At 41.2% G+C, this 10,567-nt stretch overlaps 1 protein-coding gene across 2 annotated transcripts; it reads left to right on the forward strand.

The window, feature by feature from the left end:
- The first annotated feature begins 1,492 nt into the window (after window positions 1–1,492).
- On the forward strand, window positions 1,493–9,559 carry Ssl1 (general transcription factor IIH subunit 2 Ssl1). Of its 2 annotated transcripts, none has more exons than XM_028306003.1 (9): window positions 1,493–1,695; window positions 1,776–1,977; window positions 2,057–2,196; window positions 2,281–2,443; window positions 2,534–2,632; window positions 3,207–3,382; window positions 4,843–4,974; window positions 8,649–8,757; window positions 9,319–9,559. In XM_028306003.1, exons 1-9 carry the CDS (start codon window positions 1,634–1,636, stop codon window positions 9,448–9,450), a joined length of 1,215 nt encoding a protein of 404 aa, XP_028161804.1. In that variant the 5' UTR covers window positions 1,493–1,633; the 3' UTR covers window positions 9,451–9,559. The 2 variants fall into 2 exon arrangements, with proteins under 2 accessions (XP_028161804.1, XP_028161811.1); XM_028306010.1 differs by lacking the exons at window positions 8,649–8,757; window positions 9,319–9,559 and adding exons at window positions 6,189–6,297; window positions 6,744–7,622 and having other exon boundaries at window positions 1,536–1,695.
- The last annotated feature ends 1,008 nt before the right edge of the window (window positions 9,560–10,567 follow it).

A 10,567-nucleotide genomic window follows, 5' to 3' on the forward strand; every position in this document is an offset into this window, starting at 1 on the left:
TTGTTTGGTTGTAATGAATAGGCTCAAAAACTACTGGACCGTTTTTAAAAATTCTTTCACCATTCGAAAGCTACATTACTCACGAGTAACATAGGCTACATTTTATTTTGGAAAAAAATATGAAGTCCACGCGGGCGAAGCCGCGGGCGGAAAGCTAGTAAATTATAAAATAATAATCTTTACTTGCTTATGAACCAAATAGTATGAATTCATGGATAAAATAAATATTTTTTTCCGACGCGCATCAAAATTCGCCCGCTGTGTCCTGAAGAAAAATTTTTTTTACCTACTTTTTTCGAAAAAAGTACCATACAATGGTATATATTTATAATCCTGATAAATGTAGCTTTCAGGACATATTTTTTTTATTAGATTATCTCCAATGGTTTAAAAGTAAACGACGTTTATTTAAAAAAATACTTTTTGGTTTTTGTGAATTTTACTCAATATTTCTATTTTTTTGTATGAAAAGGCAAAAAGTTTGTTCTAGAAATGAATTCGCCATCCTTTAATTATCCGAAAATGACACCACACTTGCCCTAATACCCATAGTTTTGAAGATATGGGCCTTAAAGTGAAGCGCGGCAGAAGGAAACTTGCCCCCCCTCCCCCTGCTACCACAGGGGGGGCTCCCGATGTCTACCGACGGAAATCTACTCAGGAGCACCCAAAGAACAACTGGTGCAAAAATGAGCCTTCTATACCAAAGTGGAGGGGTCTCCATACAAATCATTGCACTAAATTCCCTACTATAAGTTAAATAAGAGCAGTTGATGTAATATCAAGCCAGGAACAAAATAAATGAATTGCTAAATAAATAAATGAAATTCTCGTTACATTTCGATGATAACAGCACAAAGATAATACCCACATTCCTCTTTTCCCACGATGCAATTCATCCTACCAATCGGTCTTCAGAAATATTATTCCAGTTCGAATCTCTATTAGGGTCATTCGGCTGGTCCATTTTAAAACCTAGTAATGGACACTTGCAAAATTTCATTTTTGTCATAAATCAATAATATATAATGTTGATGGTGCTGCGACGTTATTGCAGTGCTTTAGGGATTAGTATCGATTAGCGCAGATCCAACAGCCTCCTGCAAAGTGTTGCAGTGAGACTGGACTGGATGTGACAGTGCCATGCAAAGACACTAAACTTTTATAAGTGTGTAATTAGTGTGATTGACTAACATAGTTTTTAAGAATTTTGTTACTAACACTTTTAAGGGCCATGCCATGCCTGAAATTAATGACTTTTTTATCTTACCATTGATTTGCCCCCTTAGTTATGTTGCCCTTTTTGATCGAATCGAAAATCGAATCCGTCATAACTTCACACAAAATAAACTTTTCAACTGGTTTGCTATTTAATTGTGCACTTTGTCTACTCTAGACCCACAGCTATCGATATTCGACAGTCGTAAGTATCGATATTCGACAATAGTGAGTCGCGACATCATTCATTATTCCTCAACCAATGAAATGTCAAACTGACAGTTTAATAATCTTCGCTTGTTGTTGTGAGATTTATTGTGGGTTTTAATAAATTAAATGCATAATTTTTGTGTGAATTCGTCGCTAAGTCGAAGATAAGTCGCTAAGAAGAAGAAAATTTATTTCAAATTACACAATGGCCGATGATGAGCAAGATCCTAAAGAGTACCGATGGGAAACAGGTTATGAAAAGACATGGTAAGTTTTTACTCGTTTTATATATTAAATTTTAACCGTAAATTACTTATTTACCGACTTGTTGTTTAATTTAATTCTAGGGAAGCTATCAAAGAGGACAAAGATGGTCTTGTGGAAGGTTTGGTCGCAGAGTTCGCCCAGAAAGCAGCCCGCAAAGCACTGGTGCCGCGGCGCGGCCCAGTCCGGTTGGGCATGATGAGGCACCTCATCGTGGCTGTAGACTGCTCAGAGGCTATGAGCTCACAGGATTTGAAACCAACCAGGTTCTTGTGTACAATTAAGGTACTATATCCTGTATTTTTAGAAAATAAGAGTAGAAGTTCTAATTGAGTGAGAATGTTATCAATTTGTTTATTTTTAGTTGCTGGAGAAATTTGTTGAAGAGTTCTTTGACCAGAATCCTTTGAGTCAATTAAGTATTGTAGCCATGAAAAACAAAAGAGCCGAAAAAGTTACTCAGCTGTCTGGAAACGTTAGAAAGCATGTAAAAGCTGTTCAAGGGTAATAAATTTTAGAAGTAATTTTTGTAAGTTGTTTATTTTTAGGATAGGGATATAATATATTTCTACATTGTTGGGATTTCAGGTTATCAAACATTGCTCTTACTGGTGAGCCATCATTACAAAATACATTAGAGTTAGCAGGCCGAGTGCTCAGGCCACTGCCTGGCCACGCTTCCAGGGAGCTTCTTGTTTTATTTGCATCACTCACTACATGTGATCCTAGTGACATCACCACTACTATACAGGTAGATATTGTTTATAAACATTGAGTTCAATTATTATTTATATGTATACCTACCTATTATTACTTCAATTGTTTTTATATTTTGTTGTAGACTCTCAAAACAGATGGAATTAGATGTTCAGTTATTGGACTGGCGGCAGAAGTAAGGATTTGCAAGAAATTATGCCAGGACACTGGTGGGGAATATGGGGTAAGAATAGAAACATAAACTAAAGTTAACATTGTGCACTTTGTCTACTACTACTACTTTATTTATCTATAGAACAGACTTAGATGACTGCTTTTAATAATTAGCCTATTGGCTAGAGATTTCCGTTTTATGGGAATTGTCGGAAACTCCGCTACTACTGCTCTTAATAAGAATATGCTTTTTAGTAACCTTAAAATTAATAAAATAAATAGTTAATTGAGCTTAAGATAAGCTTTGTTATGGCAAAGAGGCTATGAGGTCACTACCATTCAAACTTTTGGTAAAGTTTAATGTCACTTTCTGTCAGGTGGCGCTAGACGACGTTCACTAAGGCCCAGAACAGATGGTGAAACGCAACTGCAACGAAACTGCAACTGCTAGTTACTTTTGAGTTGCATCTAAGTTTCTGCCATAACGTCCGTTGAGAGACCACACATGACGCGACCAGTTTGAAACTTTCAGTTTCAGTTTCATTCATCAGAATCATCACAAAGTGGCAGTTTCGTTGCAGTTGCGTCTCACCGTCTGTTCTAAGCCTTGGATTTTCGAAAAGTTTACTAAGACTTTCCCCTAGGTGGTGCTAGATGACGTTCACTACCGCTCGCTGTTGTTAGAGCACACAGCGCCGCCGCCGCGAGCGCGCGCCCTCGACGCGGGCCTGGTGAAGATGGGCTTCCCGCACAGCGCGCCGCCCGCCGTGCAGCCCGACGCCGCCGCCGGCGCCGACCCCGCCATCACTGTGTGCATGTGGTCAGTAGCAAGTAATATCCTTAAATAATAATAATATCCTTGGACATTTTTACACTGCGCCGCTAGTCCCAAACTAAGCAAAGCTTGTACTATGGGTACTAGACAACGGATATAAACATACTTAAATACTTTTTTTTTGTAAATACATACATATTATACATAGAAAACACCCAGACCCGTCACAGAAATTAAAATTCATCATTTCAATTTCTGCCCGGCCGGGAATCGAACCCGGGACCTCACGGCATAGTAGTCCGTTCTGAACCACTACACCAAACGGCCGAGCAAGTGTAGTGGTGTAGTAGTTAGACACTATCGATAGTATTACTGCTGCCTGAGCACACGGTAGCGCTCGACGCGGGCCTGGTGAAGATGGGCTTCCCGCACAGCGCGCCGCCCGCCGTGCAGCCCGACGCCGCCGCCGGCGCCGACCCCGCCGTCACTGTGTGCATGTGGTCAGTAGCAAGTGTAGTGATGTAGTAGTTAGACACTATCGATAGTATTACCAGGCCTGTTCATCTCCGCGAGTTTACATCGAAAACAAAACACGCACGATGGCCCACCTACAGGATACTATTCGACAAGGCCTCACATACGAGCGAACATTGACTCACGCACGCGTATTCTTGTGTATGACGGAAGAAAATAAAGAAAATGGTGTACTAAATACTGTGCAGTATTTAACTGCCTAAATAATGATAAAAACACAGAATGTACTTTTTTAAGTTGCCTCAAGACACTGAGAGGTAAATAAGTAGTTAATATTATTCATGATAATTCATGCTAAATANGGTCAGTATCAAATGTCGATAGTATTATCTATAGATAGTATTTTGCCGCTGTAGTACACGGTGCTGCTTGATGCGCGACTGGTAAAGTTGAGCATTTCGCACAGCGCCCCGGCGCAGACCTCGCCCCGGTGTGCATCTGGTCAATAACGAGCGTCTTTTGTTTTATTTAAGAGTGGCGCAGTCGGTCTATGGGTACCTCTTTGGTGGAGGCTTGCCTGAAAGTCTACTCAATTGTTTTGGACCAAATAAAAATTTTTCTTTCTTTCTTTCAATCAATGAGGGTTTTCGCGATTGAAAAATACGCCAGATGGCAATACGTAGACGCGAGGTCCAAATACTGCATGATTGGTTATTTTTGACATGACATTGACAGATATGTCAAAATCCACCAATCATGCAGCATTTGGACCTCGCGTCTACGTATTGCCATCTGGCGGATTTTTCAATCGCAAAAAGCCTCATTAAACTATAACAATAGCTCCACCTGAAAACACTAATACATTCTGTGTTAAAGAAAAGTACTAATTTTGATTTTTCAAAGTATTTTTATTCTTTTCTTTGTTTAACCTCTCAGCCCCCAAGCGGTAGCCGGCTACCGCGTAACAATTGATTTATCTATTGTGTCTAGATTCGTGGTGGTTGAAGGATTAATGGTGAATATTGTTCCAGCCACTTGGAGGAAGGCGAGAGCGTGGGCGGCGAGGGCCACTTCTGCCCGCAGTGCCGCAGCAAGTACTGCTCGCTGCCGGCGCAGTGCCGCACCTGCGGGCTCACGCTGGCCTCCGCGCCGCACCTGGCCAGGTAACCAAACGGTCTATCCACTTTGAATAAATAAATAAATAAACCTTTATTGTCACCATAACAAAAAAAAATACAACTTTAACACAGCTTAACTATTAAAAATAAGGTGACAAGGGCAACCGGCTCAGCGCAAGCTGTACGGCACTAGGTCCATGCAGCGCTAGTTTTCAGCCGGTGCCAGTCTCCTGCACAGTAATACAAAATTAAAATAAAGAACCACACATTTTTCATCACCATCACACCGTCAGCTCGTTAAAACAAAATCAAAAACAAAAGAAGAATAATTACTTATATGCGACTTCATTCAAAATTTATTGTTTTTGAATAAGCGATTCCTTCATGGAAGCTTTAAAACTTTGATCATCTGGATTAGATCACTCATCGTCGCTTGCCTCTGTAACGGACGTATCTGACATTTTTTTTCGAATCTTGAGTTATCTACACCATCTTAATCAATTTCGAAAGACGAATCGATCTGTCTAATCACCTGAAAATTTTGCAAAATGTCAGTTACGTCACTTAGAGAGGCAAGCGACGCCAACGCCATGTCATCAAAGTACAAAATAGACTCCAGGCGACACTTTGGCGTCCTTTGATCACACATGGATAAGATCACCTAGGTGATCAAAGTGGACTTCAGTTAAATTATTATTTTGGTATCCTTTGATCACTTATAAATAAATCACACCTCTGTGGGCTGAGTGTGAGTTTACATCAAACGCGCTCAAAAATGTATGAAAATTTTAGTTTTTGGAAGTTTCCCGCTAGGGGCGCTTTACAATCCGTCATACATTTAATGTCATTTTTTGACGCGCTCTCTAGAGTAGGCGCACACCGTTGATTTTTCGTCGGCCGATAGTTTAGTCGGGCAGTTGATCAGTATGGGCATGTATGGGAGTGCGCACACTACGCCGATTCGATTTGGCCGATTCTTCATACAAATTAAAATCGAGCACAACTATCGGCCAACTAAAAATCAACGGTGTGCGCCTACTCCTAGTGAGCGCGTTTGAAAAAAACTCACACTAGGCCCTTTGAATTGTCACAGTCATGTCCTATTTGTTTGATATTCAAATGATTTAACTTATAATACCATAGACGCTATTTCAAGTTAGAGAAGAGTGATTTTTGAGATACTTTTCTTTGCAATCCTCGTCTTTACTACTTCCTTATTGCGAAAACGTATTAAAATTAATCATTTGTCTTCTTTCCAGATCCTATCATCACTTATTCCCAGTGGAGCCATATGAGGAATTGCCCAATGAAGGACAAGCGCAATATTGTTTCGGTTGTCTGAGACAATTCACCGATCAAGATAAACAGGTACCTACTGACTAATGACTTAGTATAACTTTTGTCTCAAGATAATCACAGTTCAAGCATGCCAGTTCTTCATCTCCCCGAGCACTCATCGATAACAAAATACGCGCGGCGGCCACACCGGCTTGGTTAATCCGCAAGGAATTCACGTGCGAGCAGAGACCGATCACTGAATAGGTTTAGTGTATGTATTTTGAATCGCTTTTTCAAGTAACAACAATGAAGTTCGCTTGCAAGGGTTTCTCTAGTATGTAAAGTAAACGGTGCTCGACTCTTGAGGCAAGCTAAATTGCACTTGCAATTGTAATATTCTTGACGATATTAAGTAGACACTTTTTAAAATACTTCTGCAAGATTCTTCTGTACAAAGTATATTATTATTCTGTGGTGCAAATTCCTTTCTATCCTATATCCGGAGACGGTGTAATGAGTGCAACTTTTCTCCGCAGGTGTACCGCTGCAAGCGCTGCCTGGAGTGCTACTGCTGGGACTGCGAGGGCTTCGTGGGCGCCACGCTGCACGTGTGCCCCGGCTGCGCCGCGCGTCCGCATCTCTACCAGCGTCTGCCCGATACCGCCTGACGAGATATACTGTGCTTTTGACAATATTACTGGCAGAACAAAGTTAACGGCGTAGCGTGCCTTAGGCCAGTGCCCCCAATGCGCTAAATATTTTCAACTACAACGCGACTATACGACGAACGAAAATCACAAATTCGTATCGCGGTGTCGCTTTGACAGCTATTTCAAACGAAACAAAACGCAACTGCTTCTTTGTGTAAAAGCTGAAAGAAAGCTACTTTTTTTACTAACACTGATCTGTATGTGGTCGAAATAAATTATTATTATTTTCTCAAACGCAAGTCAAACGTCTTCACGAACATTGCTGTGTTTTAATGAAAAAATAAGGTGTTCGGACTTTTAACGGAAAGTGATTAAATCCGTTGTTTCGTCTTTGTTTGCGCGTGAACTTTACCGCGATACCGAATTTGCACCTCAGCTGGAATGAAAAACGTGCAACTGGAGAAGAAGCGCCAATGAATTGGAGACGTTAAAAATTAGCGCAATCGGGGCACATGTTCAGATGATGAGCTTTTTTCCTACAAATGTCTATAGATTATATGTGCATAGACTCTAGACGGGCTCTTTATCAGAAAATTTTGGGGGCCCCAAAAATGAGGGTTTAAAGATTAAAAGATTATCAGTGGCCCTTTTCACCTATCTAAATGGAACTTTTCAACTATTGGTATGACCTGGTAATGGGGACTCCTGTAGCCCGGGGCCCTGTATCAATACAACGGTAACCACGCCTCTGCCTTAAAAGTAAGGCCTTAACCCTCGCTGTACGAGGTGGGGTGTGACACACCCCAGTCCTTTAAAAATAGCCACAATTTTAAAAATTTGCAAGTGCTGAATTTGGAATTCCCAGTAGCTGGAATTATGACACTGCTGCTTCGATCAGCGTTGCAAAATCAGTCCAGCGGTGACTACCAACTGAATTACATGCCTTTAAAGTGCGTGTGGGTGTCACACACCCCACCTGGTACGGGACGTTGTTAAAAAGTTAAAAAAAAAATCTAACAGTTTTGGTGTAATTTATATATTTTTAGCTTTGTCAATTGAATAAATTTCAATACAAATATTATTTTTCGTGATTTTTACGGTATCTGAAATTTTCAAGCACTTTTAGTCAAATGAGATGACTTTTAGNCCATCGTCGCTTGCCTCTCTAACTGACGTATCTGACATTTTTTTCGAAACTTGAGTTATCTACACCATCTTAATCAATTTCGAAAGACGAATCGTTCTGTCTAATCACCTGAAAATTTTGCAAAATGTCAGTTACGTCAGTTAGAGAGGCAAGCGACGCCAACGCCATGTCATCAAAGTACAAAATAGACTCCAGGCGACACTTTGGCGTCCTTTGATCACACATGGATAAGATCACCTAGGTGATCAAAGTGGACTTCAGTTAAATTATTATTTTGGTATCCTTTGATCACTTATAAATAAATCACACCTCTGTGGGCTGAGTGTGAGTTTATATCAAACGCGCTCAAAAAATGTATGAAAATTTTAGTTTTTGGAAGTTTCTCGCTAGGGCCACTGTGCAATCCGTCATACATTTAATGTCATTTTTTGACGCGCTCACTAGGGAGCGCGTTTGAAAAAACTCACACTAGGCCCTCTGAATTGTCACAGTCATGTCCTATTTGTTTGATATTATAAACTATAGTCGCTTTTTTACGTTAGAGAAGAAGAGTGGTTTTTGAGATACTTTTCTTTGCAATCCTCGTCTTTACTACTTCTTTATTGCGAAAACGTATTAAAATTAATCATTTGTCTTCTTTCCAGATCCTATCATCACTTATTCCCAGTGGAGCCATATGAGGAATTGGCCAATGAAGGACAAGCGCAATATTGTTTTGGCTGTCTGAGACAGTTCACTGATCAGGATAAACAGGTACTATTGATGTGATGTGTGAATGTCTTTGTGGAAATCCTTGGGGGAGGCCTTTGTCCAGCAGTGGACGTCTTTCGGCTGAAACGAACGAATGAATGATTAATGTGATATACGTATTTAGAGAGTAAAAGATATCCAATTGGATAGTTTACATCATTATTATTTCCATTTGATAAATGTATTTATCTGTTTATCTTGGAAATGGACCAATCAATCAGTTTTTAGCCCGGAAATTTAAGCCAGTTTTAAATTTGTTTCAAAATAGCTGATGCCTATGTTCAGCAATGCACATCCTGTGGCTGAAATGATGATAATAGAGGACACGATATAAAATAGTATCAAATCTATGTTATTTCGTCTAAGACGAGCGTCTACCCCTTACAGCGTTGTGAGTGCAGTGGTGGTGGTACACTCAAATCCTCTTCCTCCGTCCATTTGTATCAAAAATTTCGTTCGATCAAAGCAGACGCCCAAATTATCCGGCTCCTAAAATCCTGCCGTCATAGGCTTCCTATTGCTAAATCCGCCGACCGCTACTGAGTGAGTAACCCTTCTGCGCAGGTGTATCGCTGCAAGCGCTGCCTGGAGTGCTACTGCTGGGACTGCGAGGGCTTCGTGGGCGCCACGCTGCACGTGTGCCCCGGCTGCGCTGCGCGTCCGCATCTCTACCAGCGCCTGCCCGACACCGCCTGACGAGATATACTGTGCTTTTGACATATTTTTTTTTTAAAGATTATTAGTAATTTGTTATTACACAAATTACTAACACTCCCGTTAGCCCCTCGTACTAAGCTAAATATGCTTGTGTCACGAGTGAGCTCACCACAATAGTCGAGCGGCGGCGGGGACTGAACCCGCGTTCCCCGGATCACGAGTCGGCCAGTCCGACCCCTTCACCGTTCGGCTATCGTGGCTTCATATTACTGGAAGAGCATAAACGGCGTAGCGTGCCTTAGGCCAGTGCCTCGATTGCGCTAAATATTTTCAACTATAGTCTAGTCCGTGAGCACGTAGAATTTTGTCCAATGACCCCTAGCTACCCATCCTTATTGCTCGCGCGTAATTATGTTGCTATCGCACTCGCACACTCACTGCGGGTGCCAGTCGCACAGTCGCGACAGCAATATAATTACGCGCGAACGATAAGGACGGGTAGCTAGGGGTCATTGGACAAAATTCTACGTGCTCACGGACCGGGCTTTAAAACGCGACTAGACGACGAACGAAAATCACAAATTCGTATCGCGGTGTCGCTTTGACAGCTATTTCAAACGAAACAACTCAACTGCTTCTTTGTGTAAAAGCTGAAAGAAAGCTACTTTTTCTCAAACGCAAGTCAAACGTCTTCACGAACATTGCTGTGTTTTAGTGCAAAAATAAGGTGTTCGGACTTTTATTGGAAAGTGATTAAATCCGTTGTTTCGTCTTACTTTACCTTTACCGCGATACCGAATTTTCACCTCAGCTGGAATGAAAAACGTGCAACTGGAGAAGAAACGCCACGCAATCGGGGCACAGGTTCAGATGATGAGCTCTCAATAAGCGTTTTGCTAACGTGCGTTTACCCTATCACGGCGTATTTAAAACGTGGCACGACGTTTCAGGAACGCGGCTTCGGCGGTGCGCTTTTTTCCTACAAATGTCTATAGATTGGGTCTGAATTTCGCGTATATCGCGCTTAAAAATGCCGTGTGCATAGACTCTAGACGGGCTCTTTATCAGAAAATTTTGGGGGCCCCAAAAATGAGGGTTTATAGGTTAAAAGATTATCAGTGGCCTTTTTCACCTATCTAAATGGAACTTTTCAACT

Source organism: Ostrinia furnacalis, unplaced genomic scaffold (assembly GCF_004193835.3).
Source record: "Ostrinia furnacalis isolate ACB-3 unplaced genomic scaffold, ASM419383v2 OfSCF0183, whole genome shotgun sequence".
NCBI lineage: Eukaryota > Metazoa > Arthropoda > Insecta > Lepidoptera > Crambidae > Ostrinia > Ostrinia furnacalis.